The sequence below is a fragment of the Haliaeetus albicilla genome, chromosome 11 (genome assembly GCF_947461875.1).
Source record: "Haliaeetus albicilla chromosome 11, bHalAlb1.1, whole genome shotgun sequence".
Taxonomy (NCBI): Eukaryota; Metazoa; Chordata; class Aves; order Accipitriformes; family Accipitridae; genus Haliaeetus; species Haliaeetus albicilla.
The window spans coordinates 25,846,808-25,869,222 of NC_091493.1; the positions used below are offsets into that span (position 1 = coordinate 25,846,808).

Consider the following 22,415-nt stretch of genomic DNA (forward strand, 5'->3'; position numbering starts at 1 on the left):
ACAAAGACAAAATTGAGGCCAGCTTGTGGTTCTGGGAGGGGTTACTGCTTCACTAACCTTGCTCTTGCATGGAGATGTTTAGAGATGTTGATAGAGATGGGGATTAGGAGAACAGCTGTCCATCGCAGTAAGTACTGTAGGCTGCTGTCACCTCTCTCCCTGGTTGCTATTGGCACTCCAGAGATCCTGTCAGGCTCTGACCTATTCCTTTTATCCAGGCCATTAATAGCATTGCCTTCTCTGGGGTCTGCCTCCACCAGCATCTGGAGGACCCTGACTTAACTCATTTTCCTCCAGTGGCAGCTACAATTCATGACCACATACATCCTGCAGCTCTCTTCACTCACACGAGATTGTAGGTAGCACTCACTCTTGTCCGTGGGTGAAAATGGACCAGAGCAGGGTCTAACTGTCCAATAGCCAGGCTTCAAAGCCTATAAAAGCCCAAGCATAGTCTGAACTAGTTCCTCATGCATTGTACCATGTGTTTCCCCAAAGGTTATGATCTTCTGTTATACGCTTAATGTGCATTTTTTTTAACCAATTAAGTACTTTGCCTCCATGTTAAGTGCAACCCCAGGTCTTGGAAGTTCTGATACACAGATATTGCCCAGTCTGCACATCTTCATTGCACAACACTGTAAATGTCCCATGTGCACTTCACGAGACCTTTGATGGACTATAGACATCCTGCTTGTTATCCTTATCAGGCCATTTGAATGACGCTGTCCAGCATGTCCACTCCTGGGTTGCATGGCTAGAGCTGTTAAACTTCGTTTTCTAAGCCTGTGCAGCATTGCTTTAGCAAACAAGTGGTATTCGGGAATCCCTTTGCCCCCAGGTACTTGAAAGAGAGCTTCTTTATCTAGGGACAAGTTCCAACTGTCTCTAGGTAACAGAGAAAGTGTATTTTCTGCTGCTTGTCTACATACTTCCTGACTCTAAAAATAAGCTATTTAAAGATGCAGTTTCCAATACTCACCAGTTCACCTGGGAACAGAGCTTGTATGCAATATTGATATTGTACACAATTTCACAACCTTGTAACTCACCCACTGACTAAGCCTTCTAGCCACACTCAATTTACCTTGCTTAGCATTTTCACATGGACTTGTGGGTCTCCCTTGAATTAAGCCGGGAAGTGTTAAATCCATTTGTCCTAGTAGCATTGTCTCCTAAGGCTCAGTTGTCACCTAACCTGAATCTCCTGAGGTTAAACTAGAAACACCACGTCCTTTATCTCCCTCATCCATTCCCCGTACAAGTTCTTCTAAGATTTTGTGACAGCCTGTGGCCACTGATTTCGTAGACTTCTCCCCAAGTTCTGCTATCTGCTGTGGTCACATCAGGCAATCCAGAATCTTGGCATACTGGCAGTATGACAAGCCAGAGGATGGTGCACACCAGCGCATGCTGGGACATGTGGCGGAGGAAGAGTGTGCTGCCTGGAATGAAGCCGCAGAGATAAGCACGTGTGGAAGCTGGCTGGGTGCACCTGGTCAGTAGGAGGAGAGTAGGAAGTTGTGAGGCACTGCTAGTAAAACAGGTCATTGTAAGGATGTAAAAGGGGATGACATGGATAAGATATGTCCTGAGGAGGTGTGAGAAAGGGTGGTAAAAAGGGCCCTGCACAGGTATTCTTGGGGGTTGGCTACAGATGCACCAGATGCAGCCTTGAGTATAAACTGTGCTGTCTCTAAGGCTACAAGAATACAGAGTAGAAATTGTAACTATAGGAGCCTTTAATTTACCAGTGAATGCCAGGCAATAAACAGTGCCAGAATAGCAGGGCTCAGGTATCTTCTCACAAGACAGAAAGCAAATTTCCTTATCGATTCATTGTAATGTAAAACACAACATTATTTCAGACATGGTTTTAGTGAATGGTGAGGTTGCTCTATCAGTCGGGCAACAGACCTGCAGGAAGGAGCAGACACCCAATGTAGGCAGATCCTGCAAGGCGCGGAGTGGAGGAAGAGGAGGCATGAGCCAGCTGTGGTCAAAACCCAAGAGTGGGTTTTACTCCGTTTCAGTAAAGGTGATTAGGGGAACACAGGGAGCCATGAGATACCTAGTGAAACAGGAGGAAGGCAACAGAAATTATACTTAGATGAGGCTGCCAGTTTCTTAAGACTAGGGCACTCAATTCAGAGTTAAGGATGATGCACTATGAAGCAGGAGAAACTGCTGCTAAAGGTGAAGATGAGTCCCAAGGTTGGTAAGGAGATATGGGAGAGACTGCCCAAGCTGCATCAAAACCAAGCATGACCAGGCTGCAGGAAGGATATTAACCACATATCTTGGGAATAAATTCAGGTTAGTAAATCCATTGGTAATTTCAGAAGAGCCAAGTACAAGCTCCCAAAATGCAGAGACAGCACAGGGTTGGGAGGGATTGCAAGTGCTGAGAGACATAGTTCCTCATAAAGGAAGAAGAAGGGGACCTTGACCTTGTGAAGGGATGGGGGAAGTAGGGTGAAATGTAACAGCAGAAAGGGAAAACTTAAATACTTGGGGACCAGCAGTAAGGACATTTACTATAAACTGGTGAAATGGAGGCACCAAAGGAATAGAAAGACCTTACTGCACTGAAGGATGAATGTGAAGCAGCAGCGTGATGCTTCTGTGAAAAAGGAATGGCATGATGCTAGGATGCATCAGACAAGTTATTTTTAGCAGAGGCAGAAATATAATTGCCATTGCGCAAGGCATTGTGAGACTTCTTCCAGAATATCCTTGTAGCTCTGCATCCAGGAAGGATAAATTTCCACTGCACAGAGAAAAACTATTTGGATACCGAGACAAACAAGCACCACCTGAGGAAGATCTACAAGAAGAGTTTGGCTTGTTCTGGCCAGATAGAGGCTGACAGGGGACAAACGTATTTCTGAAGAACCACTGAAAGAAAATTGTAAATAAGAAAATGTTAAGAAAATCTTTAAGACATACAATAATGGCACAAAATAATGAATAAGTTTAGATGGTGAACTGGAGAGTTTCTAGCCCTGCCAGGAGCGAAGTTCTGGACCAGCCTTCCAAGAAGGGTAATGGGGCAGAGAAACCCAGATCATTTTAACCTACAGTTTGATAGAACTCCCTCCATAAACTTCTAAATTGAGGAACCCTGGAGATGGGCATTTCAGCCTGGGACACAGCTCCTGGCTGGCCAAGGAGTCAGCAGCACTAAGGTTGTCTGGAGGAGGTGCTGCTTCAACCCCAGGCTTCCGGGTTACTGCTGGTCACTGTGAAGATGAAGAATAAACAACTTCCCCCTTAATTTGCTTCTAAAGGTACTATGGTTTTCCTTCTTCCAGAGCACTAAAGGCAAGCTCTGGGCCTCATGCATTGGTGCTCCCAGCATTACAGTCCAAGAGGTCTGCTCACACATTAGGCTTAATGCTATTGCCAGATTAGGGTCAGAAGGGAATTTTCCTGGATTGATAGAAAAATTGTGGTTACATTTTTTGTGTGGTTTGGGGTTTTTTTTTTGTTGTTTTGCTTTGGATTTTTTTTTTTTTTTACTTTTCCAAGTTCACATCTATTTTCTAGATCCTACATAATTTTTTTCACAAATTCTCTGCCATCACCAGGCTGCAGACCTGATGGTCCCTTAATCTCCCTGCTTGCTTCGTGTGGCATGTTACAGCTGCAGCTTTTTTGCTGAGAGAAGTCAGGAAGCATTTGCAGCGCCTGGTTTGTGGGCTGAGTGGAGCAGGTGTCCAGTGTAGAGGCACTGGCAGTACATTCATTGCATCTTTACTCACAACTACAGGACACTTGACTATGGGGTGACCCTGGAGAACTGCCCCAATGTGAACACAAGTACACATGATAACTGCAAAAGCAGCTGTAAGAGGGAACATGGGAATTAACCCAGGCTTTCAGCTGTACAAGCACAGATTTAAAGCACGCACAACCACTGGCTGGCCTCCAGGGCTTGCTTGCAGGCAGGCAGGGATTTGGGACAAGGGATGTGTAACAGAGCAGAGAAGGTGTGAGAGTGAGGAAACCCCAAACTTGCAGGATCTGTGTGCTGTAGGGGCATGAGTGTCTCTTCCAGCTCTCAGAGGCTCCTCTGAGCCCACGTTTCCAGTGATCCCAGCACCAAACTCCCATGGCCCTTCTCTGGAGGTACCCTGAAGCTGGGTACCCCTGTGAGGCTCCCAGTACAGGGAGTCCAGGCTGAGGAGGCACAGACATGACACAGCAGCAGCCTCTGCTTTGGGTCAGGACCTCTGAGCTCTTGAATGTGCAGAGTCAGTCTGAATCTCAAGGACTGGTGGTCCTAAGAAAGGGAATGGGTGCAAACAGCGAGGAGCATCGCATACCCAGGTTTATGCCTGGCACCTCTTCCCATGGGCATCCCTGTCAGCTTTCAGGATGAGCATGCTGAACATCTTAAGTTGGATCTTAAGTGTGAACTTCCTAAGTATGGAAAAGCACACCCAGCTCACAGCAACGTGGGTGCTCAGCACCTGGCAACATCCAACTCCAAGGTCCCAGAATAACCCTTCCTGAGGATAAGGGGCTGCTGTTGCTGGGGAAACGTTGAGCTCTGCAAAGCAATGGGGACAAGGGCTGTGCAGCCTCCAGCCCCAGGCAGAGGTGTGCAAAGAGTGCTGCTGTCAGACTCTCTTGCTGCCCCACTGCCTTTTGCACATGGGGTCCAAACCACTGATGCACTGAGCACAGGCCCCTCATCTTCCAGGTTTTACCCACAATGAAAGACTACTCTGAATGCCCTTCTAGCTTCGAGATCACATTCAGGACATACTAATGCAAGAGGGAATGAGAAGGGAAAGGGAAGAGGAAGGTGTGAAATCAGCATCAGTCCCTTTGAAGTTTGTTCCAGCAGAAGGGTGCAGACGACAGGGCCTGGTGCAGGGAGGGTTAGGGACAACCGCAAGAGAGTGGAGTCTGCAGCAGGAACAGAAGGAGAAAAGTTGAGAGTGCATTGAAGAGAAATAGAGTGAAAATCCCAGCTCCACTTAGTGACCTCTCAGAAAACACCCCCTGTGTAGTCCCCAGCCATGGGCTGCTGCAGCTCAAGACAGAGCCACTCACACAGGCAGAGAAGGATGCCAAAGGATGCTGAGACTTGTAGGAGGAAGGTTGGCTGTTCTACATGCACTGTGTGCCTTGGGTGAAGTGGAGCTGGTGTCCCTACAAAGCCCTAGCTCTGTCCCTCACCTCTGGCATGCCTCTGGCAGGGGAAACCCCCACAGGTACCACTGATGCCAGTGGGACAAAGGCTGTGCATGAGCTGCACCCCAGCCTCTTCTGAAGGGCACCTGAGTTGAGGGAGACTATTTTGCACCAGCGATGCGGCCACCAGCAGGATTTACCTATTGGTGTGCACAGAGGAGAGCCAAGGCATGGCTCTGCCTTGGGAGCTCCAGGTCCAAACTCCCAAACCGAGCTGTCTGCAGCGCAGCAGCGTGGTCCATCTGGCACCGGGGAGGCACACAGAGCTGCCTGCTGTCCAGCCAGGGGCTGTCCATGCACGCAACAACTCCAACAAAAGCCAAAGGCAGGCATGTCCTGTGTGTGTTAGAGCTCAGGGGATGCATCTGTGCTGCCTTGCTACCACCACAGCTGCAGTCACCTCTGTGGCTACACCTGTGCCTGCTGGCTGCAGGGCTGAGCGAGGGACATACTCCAAGTGCTGCTCCTTGCCGCTGTCACCTGATCCTCTCCAGACAGCTCCCACCAGCACCCACCCTTCCAGAGAGCTGGCTGTGCATCGCTTCCCACTCTCCTGCATCCTCTTTGCAATGGCGCCTTTGCCGCCAGCTGGGCAGCACGAAAACACCTTTCTGCAACTCTCACCCCCTCCACAATAGACCTTAAATCAATAACCCCAGAACACAGGGCCAGGTTATTGCTAACGGAAACCATTAAACTGTAACACAGGGGGATAAAGCCAGCGTCTAACACTTGAAAGATTTATAGGGCACAACAGCAGGGTGTTAATTCTTTTGGCAACACAAACGCTTTCACACCCCCTGCCTCTCCTCACCCGCAGGAACGAGGAGAGGGGACCATGTGCAGCCCAGCCCCAGGAATGCAGCCTTGTTCATGCTGCGGCCAGCAGCATATGCATTTGGGGTGATGCCGTGCTCACAGGGCTGCCCAAATGCACCCACCTCAGGTCCAGGAGGTAGCACATCCCCAGGCGTCATTCTGCATGGGGACATCCCCCATGCCCAGCTCCGGCTTCCCCATGACACTCCCAGCTCCTGCCTGCCTCCACAGCTGCAGCAGAGATTCAAGGCAAGGCTGTGAAGAAACTTTCAGACCACCTAAAGCAGTTGGGAGAAACCAGCACACAAGCCCTTCCTCAGACCTGACTCAGCCTACAGCTTGCGGGTCTGTTTGCAGCTGGTTGACAGGCACTCTCCCTGCAACACTCTTGTTTGGATCCACACGCCCTCAGTGCTGCTGTGGCAGCTAAGAGACCAGGGAGATGCTTGTCAGCACCACGACTGGCCTACCTGCCCTGGGCAGGAGAGGGGCTGCATGTGTGCTGCAGCAAAAGGGGTCTGCATGGACTCCCAAAAAGGGACAGTCACATCCTCCCCGAGTCCCTGCCAGACCCTGGCTTTCACCCCCTCCCACCAAGCCAACATCTCTGGGAAGAGCTGCATTACCAATTAACAGCCCCCCACTTGCCTTGCCCCCAGCCCGCTCACACCTTTGCCTGCAGCCACCTCCTTGGACCCTCCCTCATGCAAAGTCCAGGGCCAGGCAGGAGAGGACAGGGTGGGAGCTTGCCCCTGGGCTCACCCCGCTGGCAGCCTCACCGCACCCCACATACCTGGGGTATTGTGGAGGCCTCCCTGGGCCGAGCTACAGTGGCACAAGTCACCCAGCACACAGGCAGGAGCATCCTTCTCCATCCAGGGGAGCAGAGAGGGCACAAGTGGGCTCCAGCCACTATGCTAATACCAGACCACAAGATCGCCATGCAGCACATCCCAGGCACACCCCCAAAGGGCCTCAGAGGCCTGAGTGTGATCCAAGTGGCAGCATCAGCTTGGCCGAACCCCCCCCACACCCAGTGTCACAGCTGCTGGATGCCCCACCCTGGGTTTATTGCTGCTATTCCCCTCCCTGCTCTCCTACTAGAGGAGTGGGCGCTGCCTCCATCAAGCAAGGGGTCTGGGGGGACTTTGACCAGCCCTCTCCCATTCCAGGCACTGCAAGAAGCCCTGGGGGGGGTCCATTCCCTGCCCGTCCCTTCCCCCCACGCTCTCCTAGCTCCGCAGAGCCCAGCCAGGCGGCTGCAGGATCTCCCACCCCGGGATGTGCAGGGAGAGGGCCCAACCAGGCACCACTGCACCCTGCCCAAGCCTGTCCCAGTCCTGAAGCCAGCGTGCTCGATGCCATCTCAGGGTTCCCAGCCAGCACTGCCAGCTCAGCCCCACTCTGGTGCTGGGGATCCCCGGGCTTGTCCCAGCCCAGGAGCAGCCCAAGGCAGGGCTCTTCTCTGGCTGCCAGCACAAGAGCAGGGTGCAGGGCCCCAGTACTGCTGGCTCAGGATGAGGTGCAGGGAAGATGCTCAGCAGCGGGCCCAAGCACGCTCCCTTGGAGGCTGCCTGGGATCACCCTTCTCCTCTGTGACCTGAAACACAGTGGTGGGGCCTGGACAGGCATCTGCATCCCCTCCCTCCCTGTCACTGTCCATCCTTCCTCCACCAAGCACCATCCTGTGCTGCCCACTGTGGATGCCTGTAACCTCTCTGCAATCACACCAACACCCCTCCCTCAGGGGACACCCAGAGATGAGATGTCAGACACCCCTCTCCTGGCGAGCTGGAGCAAAACCAACGAGCGGGCTCGAAGGGGACAGGCAGACATCATAGTTGCACATGCTGCCCTCAGAGCGGGCAGACCCCTGCCCGTGCTCCTGCCAAGGGCTTGAGCCCCTTGTACCCCATCCCACAGCAGGGAGCGGCAGTGGAGGAGGATCTTGCACTGCCCCTCCGTGGCCATCACGGGAGGTGCAGGTGGCTTCAAAACCCAGCCGGGTGCCTCAGGGCTGGGGTGCTGAGTCCTCACTCCAGCAGAGCCCAAGAGGCAGTCGGAGGGGTCTGCGCTGCCTGTCCTCAGAGAGGCATTCACCCCGTGCGAGGCCATTTGGGAGCTGCCACAGAGCCCTCAGAGCGGCTTGGTGACCCCAGTCCTGCCTCACTTTCCCCAGACACCCCACTCCTGCACCCAGTCCCTGACCTGTGCTACTTCTCATGGGGCCAGACCCTAGCACAGAGGCCCCGGGGTCCTGAGGGGGCACAGCCCGAGCCCACGCCTGGAAATGGCCCACGTGAAGGAGGAGACGAGGCGGCACTGCTGTTTGGGCATCCACATTTATTACATGGCTGGGGCAAGCCTGGGGCTGCCACTCGCCAGGGCCCCTCCGGTCAAAGGCAAATGACCCGTCCTCCTTAAATATTGGTTATAAAACAAATTTCTTTTTTTCCTTTTTCTTTTTCTTAAAAACCCCATCTCTCTCTCTCTCTCTCCATACTTTTTTTGTCTTTTGTATTTGAGTATAAAAGTTGGGGCGGGCGCTCCGCCTCGCCTGCCGCTACCTCTGCAGGCTGCGCTGTGCCTGCCGCAGCAGCGTGTCGAAGTCCAGGGAGTCAAACTTGCTCTTGACGGGGGCCGGGTCAAAATCCTCCCTGTTTGAGTCTGGAAAACATGGGGAGAGGCTGCCTTGAGCCATGGAGACGCTGGCACAGTTCCAGCCATCCCCACAGCAACTCCTTCCCGTCTCACTTCACGTGCCAACCTCTAGACCCAGAGTTGGGCTGATGGAGGACTGGACCTGGTCTCCATCACAGTGCTAGAGGGCTGGGGAGACCCCGTCCAACCTCCCCTCGGGGCAGGATTATCCCTGCACATGGCTCTGGCCAGCCAAGCCTGACTGACCCCAAGGATGGGGACTCCTACACAGCTGGGAAGGAGAGAGGACACAGGGTGCCACCCCCCAACTTGGGGGCTGAGCAACTCACCCAAGTCGGCATAGTTCCTCCTGCAGAATTGCCGGCGGCCACCGAAGCACAGGTCGAAGGGCTGCTCATCCGGGCGCCGCAGCTTGTGCCCGCTCTCGATGGCGGCAAAGGCTTCCTCGGCATAGCGATAGGTGACAAAGCCATAGTTGTCCCTGGAGCCGAAGAAGAAGGAAGGAGATCAGCAGCAATGCAGTATGTTTGTTCCCCCTTGGTCTGTGCCATCCCCTTGACGAATGGGAAAAGGGCCAAGAGGAGCCATTCCTGGGAAAGGGCTGCCCCACGTCCCCACAGCTCTCACCCGTCGGAGCGGAAGTGTAGGGTGCACTCCTCAATGTCCCCGAACACAGAGAAGCGGTGTCGCAGCTCTGACCGCGTCATCCTGCTGGGGATCTTGCCAATAAACACAACTCGTCGCTCCTCCTGCGAGGAGGGATGCACCGTCCCATGAGATGGGAATGGGGGGGGGACTTGGCGTCCCCGAGCCCTCCCAGTGAGCAGGACCTCTCACGCAGAGCACCCTCCCTGCATCGCCACCCATCACACCATGCCCTGGCCAGAGCGTCCTAGCAATTCTGCCTGCAAGGCTGCAACCCCACAGCTTTCTGAAGTGATGGAGGGGCTGGGGGTCCCCAAATCTCCAGCCCTCACTTCCCAGCCCTCCCGCACTCACTATTGCACGTTCCTTCTGGAGGATCCTCTGCCTTTGGTAGTGGTCCTGTGCATCGTAACTGTATCTGGCAAGGCAGAAACCAGACATGTGAGCTACAGGGTCGTGGGGGTGCCAGAAGAGAGTGATTCCGGACACAAGGGAGATACTGAAGGAGGGGGTCCACCCCTGCCCAGGTGGGACACGGGAGGCTGAGAGATGGGTTGGGGGAAGCTCACACCCCTGCAGGGCGGCTACGCTCACCTTCTCCGCCTGTTACTCCTCCTGCAGGGTGAGGGGGAGCGGGAGCGAGAGCGAGACTGGCTGCAGGATGTGGACCTGGATGAGTAGGAGGATGTTGATGATGAGGATGAGGACCTGTCCCGGGACCTGCCACATGACCCACAGCTGGAGCGGGAAGAGGAGCTGTGGGAACATCTTGAACGGTACCTGGGGGAAGGATAGACACAGCTCAGTGCCGAGCTCTCCCCATGCCCAGCACCACGAGGCTCCAGAGAAGAAAAAGACCTCCATCCTCCCCAAGGTCCCCAGCACCCGACTCGGACAGGACCCATCCCCAGACTGAGCTGGGCTATGGAAACCTCTGCCCAAGTTTGCTGGGACAGTAATGACATTACAGAGATGTTGCCCCACTTGGCTCCAAACACTGCAGTGAAAAGGGAGCCTCTGAAGAGGCACAGCCTCTGAAGAGCAAGAAATAGTCATGGCAGAACCATGCAGAATATGGCTGCGACCGGGCAAGGGCCCAGAAGGGGCCGGGGCTGCAGCGCTGAGCCCCACACGGTGCACAGGATGACGACGGAGCCATCACATCCACGTTGCACTCAACAGCCATGCGAATGGAGACCACCCATGCCTCCGATCATGCTGAGGGCCATGGCATGCACTGGCACAGGGCTGGGCTTCTGTGCCCACAGCCTCCTGCCAACAAGAGCTTCTCTGGCAGGGCCAGGCAAAGCTTGAGGGCAGCTGGACTGAAACCCCTCCGGGATCAAGCTGTGCTGCCTCCAGACAGCAGCAGCGTTCCTCACTAAACATGCTGCCCACAGGTGGTCCCCATCATAGGCAAACACAGGCCCCAAGCATGGTGTGCTGCCTGGTACTGCCACATATTCTCCTGGAGGACGGCAGGTCAGGATGGCACAGTCCGTGGGGACACTTCCCAGCACAGGGCCAGCTGCATTTGCTGGAAAGCCAAGCCAGACAGGACAAGTCCCTGGGCTGCACATCCCTGGGACATGGCACTATATATGTGCCGTTTTCAGCTCCAGCCTCCACCTTTCGGCCACCGATGGAGGGGCCTTGGTTGGACAAGCCCTTCTCACCCAGTGATCTGGGATGTCTCCAGAACTGGCTGAACACTCAGGGAAGGGCAGACAAGGGATCCCTCGCCAGCTCCAGTGCCTCCCACTGCAGCTGGGACAGGCTGTGCATCACTCAGATATACAAGGACTCCAAAAGAAACACATTCCGCAAAGACCAAGCCACCCCACTTTCCTATGCAGCCACCTCCATAAGGAGCACAGGGAGCCCCTGAGGCAGCCAAGCCAGATGGGTTTTTCTCTGCTTGCCTCCAGCAGCTCCCTGGAGAGCTCCATTGTGGCTCCTCTCATTTCTACACCTGGGGCTACACCAGCCCCACAGCGCAAACACCAACACCTGCAAGAACACCCCAGAAAAAGCATCTAAAAGGCAAGGTGCACCCAAGGACTCGTACCATGGTGTTCCAGGAGGAGTAAGGAAGCCTAGCTCAGTGGTGGTTTTGCAGGCACACCTGCCCAGATGTGGGGTTCAGCCAGACACCCACTGGCAGGGTGTCGCAGCAGCTCCCCCAGTCTCTGCGAGCCAGGCACCACTTCAGAAAGACCACAAGGACAGAAAGATCAAACACAGCCATCAAGTAGGTCCATAAAGAGATGTCTGGGCACCCTCACAAAAGGCTGGCCACCAGACAATTGCCCAAAGAGCAAGCAGACAGACGCTCCACCGCTTACCTTCGCCACCGCTTGGGTGGTGGGGAGAACGACCGTGACCGCGATCGGGAGGATGAGGATGAAGATGAAGATGAGGACTCGCTAGCTCCATCAGAACTGGAGCTGAAAGAGCGGCTAGCACGGCTCCGGCCAGCCCTCCAGCTGCCAGCAGAGGGGCTGGGCGAGTCTCGGGGTCTCCGATAGCAGCGCAGGGACCTCTTGGCAGCAGCACGGCTGGGCTGGGCACTGGGAGTCCGCACCTCCTGGTCCCGGCAGGGGGATGCAGCTGGAGACAGGAGCACCGAGGTGGGGGGGCTGCTGCACTCAGCGGTGGCCTTGCTGGAGACGCTAGTCCGATAATCCAGGGGGGCTAGGCAGGCCGTCCCCAGGGGCTCCTGGCTGGGCCCCACGGTGGTGGTGGGGGCTGGCGGGGTGGGCTTGGCCTGGTCCAGCGTCCGTTTGGTTAAGGAGGAGATGGGTTTGATAGTGATGTCCCGGTGGTGTTTGACATTCCAGCGGGAGCCACCCTCGGCAGGGGGCTGCGTGCCAGTGCTGCTGTTGCTCTCTGGCCGAGCTGCACCCGGGATGCAGTAGTCGTGGTCTCCGGAGCAGACGTGGCTGGGGCCTGAGCCAGCGGGGGCCGGAGCCAGGCTCTTCCCCTGGAGCTTGCCTGGGGGCAGCGGCTTGGCTTTCATCAGCTTGGCTGTCTTCTGGGGCCCTTCCTGGGGCGCGGACCCTGGTGACTTGGCCTTGGCCAGTAGCGAGACAGCAGGCAATGGCTTCCAGAGCTGGTGGGGGGGCGTCGCTGGGGGGGTGAGGCCTGCAAGAGCACCGGAGGGCTTTCAAGAGCAGCCCCTTGCTGCAACCCACCCAGCTGGGGCTCCCTCCCAGCCCAGCTCCCCTCAAGCTCCAGGGTCTCCCCCAGCCCCACGACAGCCCCTGCCAGGACACGGCGGGCTCCCCCACCTCGCCCCAGGCATTACCTGCCACGTTGGCCAGCTCAGAGGCCTGCAGGCCATCCGGGGGCTTCCTGTCCTGCTGGGTCTCAGGCCTGAGAAGGGGAAAGGAGCTTTGTCAAATGCAGCAGCCAAAGCCCAGCCCCAGTCCTCACGCCTGGGGTACCCACCCGAGCTGCCCTACCAGCCGGGCTGGGGGGACAGAGGGTCTGAGAGAGCTGCAAGGACGGAACTTGCACAGCCCAGTCATGCCCGCCGCTGCTTCCCCCAATTTTTCCCCCTCAGTGCCAGCTCTGGCCCCCGGTCCAGTGAGGAGCTCAGCCCCTCCTGGGCTGGCGGACACAGTCCCCAGTGCAGTTCAGACCCTGCCAGGACTGAGAGCTGGGCTCAGCCCTCTACCAGGCTCCACACTGGGGCACCAGCTGCAAAGGACTTGGTACTCACCCGGAGCTCCCCGCTGGCCGCCTGTCCACAGGGGGTTGCACGGGAGTCTCCTCCTTCTTGGCTGAAAAGAGAGTGGGTGGGTGAGGGTGGTGAGAGGCTGGGGCTGGAGGGCAAGGGACAGACCCTGTGTACAGGGGGGACACAGACTACCCCCGGGACAGCCAGGGAGAGGTTTCACAGCATCCCAAACCCAGCTCCCAGCAGAGGAGCTGCACATTCGCTTTCCTTCCCGGGCTCTTCACCACCCCCTCAGCTGCCCTGGGGACCCCCGGCCACTTTCACAGGCCAAGGAGGAGATGGGGGCAGAGACACCCCCAGGACAAGGCACCCAGGCCGGGTAACACCAGCCTGCAGGCAGCAGCATCCCGACCCCCCAGCTCCCACCCCACCACGGGGAGCACAGGCAACCCAGGGAGGCTGGTGTGGCACGGAGGGAGCCCCGCGGGGGACAGCACGCTGCATCCGCACCTTCAGACTTCTCGAACTGCTCTAGCAGGCTGGACAGGTCAGTGGCTTCGATCCCTGGGCCAGGGAGAGAGCACAGCAAGCCAGGTCAGTCAAAACCTTCAGGGATGCACCCCAGCCCCATCCTCCCCCTGCATCAGCCTCCCCAGGTGACAGGGCGAGCGCTGGGGAGGAGAAGCAGCAGCAGAGCCTGCAGCAGCTCCATCTCTCCCGCAGTGGGGACAGGAGCACCCAGCTCTGCAGCCTCAGGAGGGGCCAGTTTGGGCACAGCCAGCACAGACCATGCACTGGAGGCAACCTCCTGGCAGAGTGCTGGGAAGGGACTGCAAGCCCACAGGCGCAGCTTTGCCACCCTCACCCCCAGAAGTGCCAGGAACCGGTCCCGCTACCTGGGCTGCTGGCAGCACCACAGCCTTGCAAGCTGGCAACACTCAGCCTGGCGACGCTCAGCCCTCCCACTCACCGATCTCACTGATGAAGGCTTGCACGATGTCTTTGCTACTGTCACTGGGCTGCGCCGGGCTGAGGAGCGGCTGGTGCCTCCATGGCCGTGCGGTGGGTGCCTTAGTGGGCAGGCCGCTCTCTCGACCTGCTTTTGGTGGTGGTGCCGCAGCCTGGGAGGTGGACTTTTGGCTGGGCAGCTCCTGCCCAGCAGCTGCCTTGGGCTCCGGCAGGGCTTTCTCCGCTGCCCCCTTGCCCGGCCCTGCAGCGTCTTCCGTGGAGTGGGTGCCAGGGGACTCCCCAACAGGGCCAGTGGCAGGAGACACCTCCACAAGGCAAGGGGTAGCAGCTGGGGGGGCCTTTGGGAGCTGGGTAGGAGTTGCAGCCTGGGGCTCCTCTGGTGTCTGGGTGGGGGCAGCCTGGGGGGCTGCTGTGTGCTGGGCTGGCGCTGCAGGAGGGACCCTGCTGGGCTGGGCAGCGGCAGCCGATGGGACCGCCAGGGGCTGGACAGGGGCTGGGGCCGGAGGGGCCTTGGGGAGAGAGCTCTCCCCCGCCAGCCGTGCCTGCCTCCTGGGGTCCGACACCCTGCCAGTCGCTGGCCTGGCTGAGCCACCTGCAGCCCCGATCTCGCTGGCCGGGGCAGCGGGCGGCTGGGTGGGGAAGGCCGGTGGCTCCGGGCAGCTGGGCGCAGGAGCGGCAGAAGGCTGCCCGTGCAGGAGGGCCGTGCTGGGGTGGCCGCCGGCCGGGAAGGAAGCGGCACCCTGCAGTGCCGCTCCAGGGTCCCCGTACGCCAGGGGAGGCACCGGAGGCGGCATGGGGATTCCTGGCCAGTACGATGGCGGTGCCCACCCTACCGGGGCATAGGGGCCGCCAGGCCCAAACGGAGGCGGGGGCGGCACGGCCGGCGGGGGCCAGGCCACGGCCGGAGGCGGGAGGCCAGGCACCATGTGAAAAGTACTGGGGGAGCCAGCACTGGGCAGCGGGGGCAAACCATGGCAGCCCATGGGCTGCGGGCTGAAGCAGGGCCAGGAAGGCACTGGTGGGTAAAGGGCATAAGCACCGGCAGAAGCTGGTGGCATCCCGGCGGGGGCCACCCCAGTGGCCGGGGGCACATTTGGTGCGACGAAAGGCATTGGTGTTGATGGGGGTGGTGGAGCCATGGCCGGTGCTGGAGCTGAAGCCAGAGCGGCGGGAGCTTTGCCAGCAGAAGGGACAGCAGCAGGGCTGGTGGGTTTCTCCGGGCTCTTCTGAGCGTTGGCCGCCTCGGTGGTGGGGCGAACGGGCGACACCAGGCAGGGGATCTCCGCTAGCTCTGTCGGAGGCTCAGGGATGCTGGGCCACTTGCTGGCCGCTTGCTTCTCACTGTCCTTCCTGCCACCCGGGCTGGGCTGGCGGTGGAGCATGCGGATGCGGTATTCCCGCAGGCTCAGGGCCTTGGGCTTGGCTTCCCTGGGAAGGCCCTCGCTCGGCTCCGCCGCCGCCAGGATCTGAGGGGGCTCCAGCCCCACGCCTCGCTCCGGGAGTGGAGACGCAGCCTCCGAGACCCCGCCACCCTGTCTGGCGGCCGGCTGTGCATCACCCCCACCCTCAGCCTGGTCCACTGGGCCAGGACACGCAGCTGCTGGCCGCTCCTCCACGCTTGCTGAGGTCTTCTCCAAAGGCACCGCAGTCTCAGCCTTTTCTGGGGCCGCGTTCACCGTTTCTGGCGCCGGCTGCTTCTGCAGCTCCCGCTGCGCTTTCTCAAGCAGGGAGTTCCCCGTCACGCTCCGGGGCCTGCCCCGGGGCCGCGGCACCCGCTCGGCATGCAGCTCCATCTGCCCCTCCTTCCGGGCTTGCTCCAGCTGCCGCGCCAGGAAGTCCGAGACCTGGACAGAGGGACACGCTGCCCGCCGCCGGCTGGTGGGTGGCTGGCCCGGGGGCTGCCCAGAGCCAGCCGAGCGGAGCCGGTGGGCCACGCAGTCCCGGCCTGGCCTGGCCCGCTCACTTTGGTCCTCCTCTGCTTTCTTTTTCCGACTCTTCCTTGCTCTCTCACGGCCACGTCCCTTCTCAGAGCCCTCTCGTTTGCTGCCTGCCAGGGCCTCCGTGCTGCGCCGGGAGCTGCTGTCGGGGCTCCAGGTGCTGGGTGCTGCCACCTCTGCTGGGGACGTGCTCTCCGGGGTAGTGCAGGAGGGCTCCTTCTTAGGCAGTTTCTCCACCTTCTCCTCCTCCTCCATCCCGTTTTTCTGGGCTGGAGCTCCTGGCAGCTCCTCTCGATCCTCTGGGGCTGACTCCCCAGTACCCTCCTCTGCTCCCAGGAGCTGGGGCTCCAGGTCAGGGAAGCTGGGAGCCAAGGGCTGCAGGACCACAGGGATCTCCACGCTCTCCCCCTCGCCAGGCACAATTTCCAGCAAGACAGGACCGCTCAGGAGCTCCTTAGCCACAGGCTCAGTGTCGGGGTCCAGGCACACAGTGAAGGTGGGCAGGCAGTAAGGGTGCATGGACTTCACCAACTCGCTCAGGGACACATCGCCCGTGTTGATGATGCAGGGGTCTTCGTGCTCCTCCAGCGCTGCCCTGGCCCCGCTCAGGCAAAACTCCCCAGCCTCCGTCCTGCTGTCTAGCTCTGGGCTCAAGGCAGCCTCCTCCTCCTCTTCCTCCCCATCACTGCGCTGCGGCAGGGACTGCTCTCGGGCCCTGTGCCGGCCCACCTTCCTCTCCACCCTCGGGGTGCTGCAGACTTGCTTCTTTGGCAGCACCGGGTCCTCGAGGCCATGAGCGGCACAGTCCCAAGCCAGGTCTGTGTCGTTCTGGGAAGGGGAACCAGAGCAAGCGTCAGCTTGTGGGCTTTCATCGGAGCCCCCCCAGGCACAGCCAGCTGTGGGTCTGCTGCCAGTCTGCAGCAAAGCCCCTGGGCAGACAAAAAGCTGGAGCACGTTTGAGCCTCCCAGTAAGACACAACAGAGCTGGAAACTTGCCACCCCTATGATGGCATCCACAGCATCCCCAGACCCACAGTGCCCACCAGCTTGGGCAGGCCCTGCTCCCACTGCCACTGGTGCCCTGCAAAAGCATCACTTCTGGGAGAGGATGGCGGGAAGGCAGGGGCCAGGGGGCAGCAGCAGGGAAACACTTACCCCAGCACCACCCCGACACCGCTCCTTCAGCTTCCCCTGCTCAGCTGCTCACCTTCCCAACCACAGAGATGCTGCTGCTGCTGCTGAGAGGCCTGAGAGCCTTGGGCTGCTCCAGGGCAGAGCTCTCGCACTCCAGTGACGGACGGGATAAGCTGAGAAACTTCTGAAACTGGAGAGGAGATGGACAGAGGATGAGGCAGCAGCAGGTTTCCACTGCTGGAGGGGACAGGCCACCCCCGGCCCCACAGCGGCCACGCATGTCACCCTGCAGAGCCTGGGAGCAAACTCAACCCTGTCTCACCCATAGCACATGCAGCCCTGACTGGTCAAGCAGAGGGGTACATGCTGCTCCCCAGAGCTTCTGGCACATCTCTGGCTCTACACCAAGACTCAAGGAAAAGGCATGGCCCCCCAAGCCCACACTGGAGCCCCGGGGGTGTCCAGGGCTGGCTCAGCCCTTCTCTCACGTTGCTGGTCAAAGGGACCATCCCAGGGCACTGGGAACCAGGGTCCTACCACCTCAGGGCACCCTCGTGCCAGGACCTGGCAGAGCCCCGCCTGAGCATCTTCCCATCCATTTTGGGGTCAGACTGGCTCTGCCCCACAACTCACTGAGGGATTCTCCCGCTCCCGAGGCGAGGTCAGCAGCTCTGCATCCATGATGGTGTCAAAGGGGGACAAGGTCTCGTCATCCGTGCTGTCCAGGATCTCAGTGATGGCAGTCAGCAGGGACAGCTCATTCTGTGCATCCAGGCAGACCTTGCCCTGCTGCAAGGGCAGGGGCAGTCTCAGAGGGTGGTGGGGCATAGCCACGGGACCCAGCCGCCACCCCCACCCATGCCACAGCCAGAGCCAGCCCGGCCACCACTTCCCACGCCCATGTGTGTGGGCTCCCACCTCACTCAGAGAGAGGTCCTCGATGATGGAGATAACAGAGGAGTCAAGATAGTTCTGCATTGTCCCCAGGATCTCTTCAGCCTCCAAGATGGTTTCTGCATCCAGCGACGTTAAGTTCAGGTCATCCTCCTCGAGGGAAAAGCACTGTCGAGGAGCAAAGCGAGCCAGGTAAACACTTTGCAAAGCACCACTACCAACGCTGATCTCCTCTCCAGCACACATGGACTCCCGAAAGCCTGTGCTGCAAACAGCAGCTGAGCTCACTGCCGCACCCCCAGACACACAGGGGAGGCAGGCGGGACGGCTGCGCTGCAGGTCAGAAGATAGCACAGAGGACCTTTCCCTCTTGCTTTTCGGGAGAGGTTTGGGCCAGTCCACCCCACCACACAAAGCCCCATGCCACTTTCAGCCTGAGACCCTTCCGATTAGCAGGGATGCCTCCACAGCGAAAACTCCCGTCCGATTTGCTCCGCAGCTGTGTGTTTGGGAAAGACAAATCGATAAACCCCCAGCAATTCCCCCCAGGCTCTGCCCAACACCACGCATCACTCGTGCTGAACGGGGAGGGGAGAGGCAAGCTCCCCCCACCCCACGGACTGTCACGCGCTCCTCCGACTCTGGCTGTCGGCGCTTCAGATAAGCCCCAAAACATTACGAAATTCATAACAAAAGCGCAGGAGTCAGCAACAGGGATGCAGCCAGCTGCCACTGCTGGGGCCCTACCCCGACACCTCTGCTGCAGGCTACAAGAGGACACAGGCTGTGCTCGCAATCCAGGACCAAACCGGCTTTGTTGCTCTTCTTCCTTCAAATTCCCAGCCCCACGTCCTTTCCTCCCCAGCCAGCTCCAGGGATGTTTGGGTAATGCCGGATAATTTCAGAAAGGTCTCTGCACTGCGCTCCACAGTGCCACGCAGCCCAGTGCTGCAGGGCAGCCAGGAAAAGCCAGCAAAATCAAGATGCCAGGCGAGGGCAATGGCTGCAGCCCCTGGCTGAGCAGAGCTGCTGGCCACGCAGCCTCTGCCAGGAGCGGAGCAGCAGCAGAGGCATCACCAGCACGAGACAGGACGCAAATTCTTGTTTGCAGACAGACTTAGGCAGAGATAATGCAGGCAGGGAAGATAAGGGCACCAAGGACGGAGCCCTGGGAGGGTACACCTTGCTCCCAAAGCTGGCAGGGAGCAGGCAGCAAGCCATTCTTCCCCTGGAGCAGCACAGGGAGAATCTGGCCAAACCATGGGGGATGCGCATCTGATGTGGCTCACCCGTGTTTCACGTAGGCACTGCAGCTTGCACAAAGCCTGAGCCCATGCAGGACAAAATGCCCTCCGTCCCTGTACAAGACTTGCCTGTACTTTGAAATCCTCTTCTGGAAAGAGGGGAGTTGCACCGGAGGGAGAGCAGGCATTTCGCTAAATAGGTTTTTCCTAAAATATGGCAGCACCAAAGCCACGTGCCCAAATGCCGGGTCCCTGGGGCTCTTCAGAAGCTTGCCCCCACCAGACAGAGCAGGCTGCAGCTGCTAGGAGCCCCGTGTGACCCTGGAGCACAAGCATCCCAGGACCAGGCTGGGAATCAAAGCCAGGAACCCCACGGCAATGCCCTGCATCCGCCCATCCCAAATCCCCCCAGCCTGTTACTGCACGCCAACACGGCAGCCCCAAAGAGCAGGAGCCTGCAGTGGTTTGGGGCTCAGCAGGCAGGTCAGCAGCCCAGGCCACGCTCTCCCAGGGGTCTCCGGCCTGGAAGCAGAACCCACCAGTCGCACCGGGACACTGCTCCACCCTGCCATGCAGACCAGGCTATGGAGCAGTTTTACCGCTCAGCATCTCCAGTCACCTCCCTTGGCCGGCACTGGCTGCCGGTCAGAGCGCGGCGCAGAGCCCCGCTGGCAGCCGTCTACGGCGCAGCCTGGCTGTGATTCCCAGCCAATCCTCCTGGAGATACTGGGAGGAGCGGGGAAGCACATCCAGGCTCAGGCGCCCAGTACTGCCAAGCGCCGGCGTGCAGCCCTGAGTCAGCGGTGACCGGCAGACAGAGGCGTCCGGGCCACCAGAGGAGCCAGCGGGAGGGATCTCGTGGAGCATCAGCAGCCAAGGGATGCAGGGGCCGGCTCACCCCTGCCTGCTGACGGCAGGGGGGTCCGGGGGATGCCCCCGGGGGGGGCATGGCCCTGCACGTCTTGCCACAGGGCTGGCTCTCCCCAAAGGCAGCGTCTAATAAGAGGTTTCCAGTCGTGGCCAGCACTGGATGTTTGGAGGGAGGGAAGTAAAATCCTCCCGCTCAAACGGCCTCTTCCCGCGGCTCCTGCCCGCAGCCCAGGAGGGAGGGCGGGCAGGCGATCGCCCAAGCCCTCCTCGACTCCTTTGACTCAGCACCTTGCAACAAGGAGTCCCACAGCCATGAGTCACTGGCGAACGAGGCTACATTCCCCCAGGACTCTCTTTGATCCACCTGGGGCCGGGCACCTCCTTCAGCCCTCGCCGCTTGTGCGTCGGGGCGGAGGTATGAACCAGCCCAGCCTGCTCCCGCATCCCTGCCCGCTCTCCTCCTTGTCAGAGACCCCTGCCCCCCCTAGTTCAGCAGGGGGACACCCTCCGGGGCCTCCCAGCTCCCCGTGTTTCCTTTAGGCCCAGCAGGGACGAGGCCACACGCCGCTGGTCACAGGGATGTTCAAGGACAGTCTTGGACTCGGGCCATGCCGTCTGCAAGCAGCCGGCACTGCCGGGGAGAAGGGAGGATGCCCGCAGCCCCAGAGTGACCTTCGGGCACACAGGGAGCTGGGATTTGAGCCAACAACTTGAGATGGAGATGGCCTGAGCGTGGCCACCGGCTCCTGCAGCACACAAGAGGAGCCGAGGATGCTGCGCTTGCTGCTGCGGTACCCAGGAGGCACAACCAAGGCCTCCGCGGGCAGCTGCCCATCCGAGCCACACTGGCAACGCGTGACACGTGTGCCCGGCGTGCCGTGCCGGGGCTACGCCCCAAGCACAGGGCGGCCATCCTCCCCGTGCTGGCCACAGGCAGGCTGCTGAGGCAGCTCCCACCCGGACAGGGCGAGCCCGGTGATTCGGGGGGGCTCCAACCAGCCAGCACAGCACCGGCAGAGGATGCTCCGCAAATTCCGCCGATGCTTTCAGGAAGCGTCAGGCAGGAACACACCTCTCTTCTCCCAATGCAGACCGCTTCCTCTGCATCAGGGAGAGGCGAGAGGGGCTCGGTGTCCCCCTGCCTGGGCTCGGGGTGGGGGGTTTTCCCCCGCAGCCTCCGGGGCAGCCCCCTACCCAGGCAGGAGCACTCTGGAAGGGGCAGAAGCGTGGGGCTCCCTGAAATCCCAAAGACTGCAGAGCGCAGGTGCCCCCAGGTCCCGTCCAGCCAGCAGCACACCCGCATCCAGGCCCAGCAGGAGCAGGGTCCCACCGGGACCGGTGACACCGGCGGTGGCAGGGACGCTGCGCACGGGCGGCAGCACCGCACCCCAGACCTGCCCCGGAGCGGGAGACGCTTCCCCCGGGATAAGCCCCCGGTGCAGCTCGGAGAAGCTCCCCCACCCCGGCGCGGGCCGGAGCTCTCCACCTCCTCCAGCCGGATCTCCTGCCACCGAAACCGGTGGGTGTCGGTGTCCAAAACCGTCCCCCCCCCCCCGCCGCGGCCTCAAGTGGCGGAGGGCGGCGCCGGGATGGAGGGACCGCGGGGGGGAACGCGGCCGGCGCCCCCCTGGCTCCCACGCCCCAGGGGCTGCGCGTCACCTCCCTCGGGGGAGCACCGAGAGCCCCGGCCGGTCTCGGGTCCGTGCCGCGGACCCCCCCACCCCGGCCCCGGGGGCTCCCCGCGCCGGTGCCGCCACCACCCCGCCCCATCGGGAGAGCACCGGGCGCCCCACTCCGCCTACGGAAGGGGCGCCCCCGGGCCCACGCAGGGCCCTCCGCCCGCCGCCGGCACGGCGGGCCCGCTCCCGGCACACGTGGTGCCGCCGCCGCCGCGGGAGCCGCCCCGGCCTCCACGTGTCACCGCGCGGCCCGCCACGTCCCGCCACCGCCTACCTGCAGGGGGCTGCCGGCGCGGAAGGGCGGCTCGCGCGGGGCTCCGCCGCCCGCCAGCCCTCGCGGAGCGGCCCCGGCCGCGGCGCCGCCGACCCCGGCCCCGGCGGCGGCGGCGGCGGGCACCGCTCCGCCCCGCAGCGCCGCCATCTTGGCGCCTCCGCTCCCAGCGCGGCCACTGCCGGGCGCGGCACGTGACCGCCGCCCGCCCCGCACTACAGCTCCCGGCGGCCACCGCGCCGCCGCGCCCCGCCCCGCGCGGGGCAGGCCGGGAGCGCACCCCTTCGCCGCCGGCGGCGCGCCAAAGGGCGGACGCCGGCCTGCGGGGACGCCCGGCCGCCGAGGGGGGGCGGGCGGCCATCTTGAGGGCGGGCAGGCCCTCGAGCTTCGCCGCCATCTTTGCGG

The 22,415-nt window shown here is 60.3% G+C and overlaps 1 protein-coding gene across 2 annotated transcripts; it reads right to left on the reverse strand.

Moving 5' to 3' along the window:
- Positions 1–8,350: 8,350 nt before the first annotated feature.
- On the reverse strand, positions 8,351–22,160 carry PPRC1 (PPARG related coactivator 1). Of its 2 annotated transcripts, none has more exons than XM_069796796.1 (14): positions 22,014–22,160; positions 17,971–18,114; positions 17,686–17,838; positions 17,126–17,242; positions 13,983–16,746; positions 13,523–13,576; positions 13,055–13,115; positions 12,638–12,705; positions 11,676–12,474; positions 9,925–10,110; positions 9,685–9,748; positions 9,313–9,434; positions 9,015–9,166; positions 8,351–8,691 (listed from the first exon to the last, which is right to left on the reverse strand). In XM_069796796.1, exons 1-14 carry the CDS (start codon positions 22,158–22,160, stop codon positions 8,588–8,590), a joined length of 4,935 nt encoding a protein of 1,644 aa, XP_069652897.1. In that variant the 3' UTR covers positions 8,351–8,587. The 2 variants fall into 2 exon arrangements, with proteins under 2 accessions (XP_069652897.1, XP_069652896.1); XM_069796795.1 differs by having other exon boundaries at positions 17,686–17,841.
- Between the last annotated feature and the right edge of the window lie 255 nt (positions 22,161–22,415).

Bases quoted from the DNA above. Each gene is read 5' to 3' on its own strand.
- PPRC1 (XM_069796795.1), bottom strand. From the start codon at position 22,160: ATGGCGGCGCTGCGGGGCGGAGCGGTGCCCGCCGCCGCCGCCGCCGGG. The intron at 17,842-17,970 runs GTGGGAGCCCAC...CTGCCCTTGCAG, and splicing joins AGGACCTCTCTCTGAGTGAG to CAGGGCAAGGTCTGCCTGGA. The intron at 10,111-11,675 runs GTAAGCGGTGGA...TCCTTCCCCCAG, and splicing joins CCACCCAAGCGGTGGCGAAG to GTACCGTTCAAGATGTTCCC.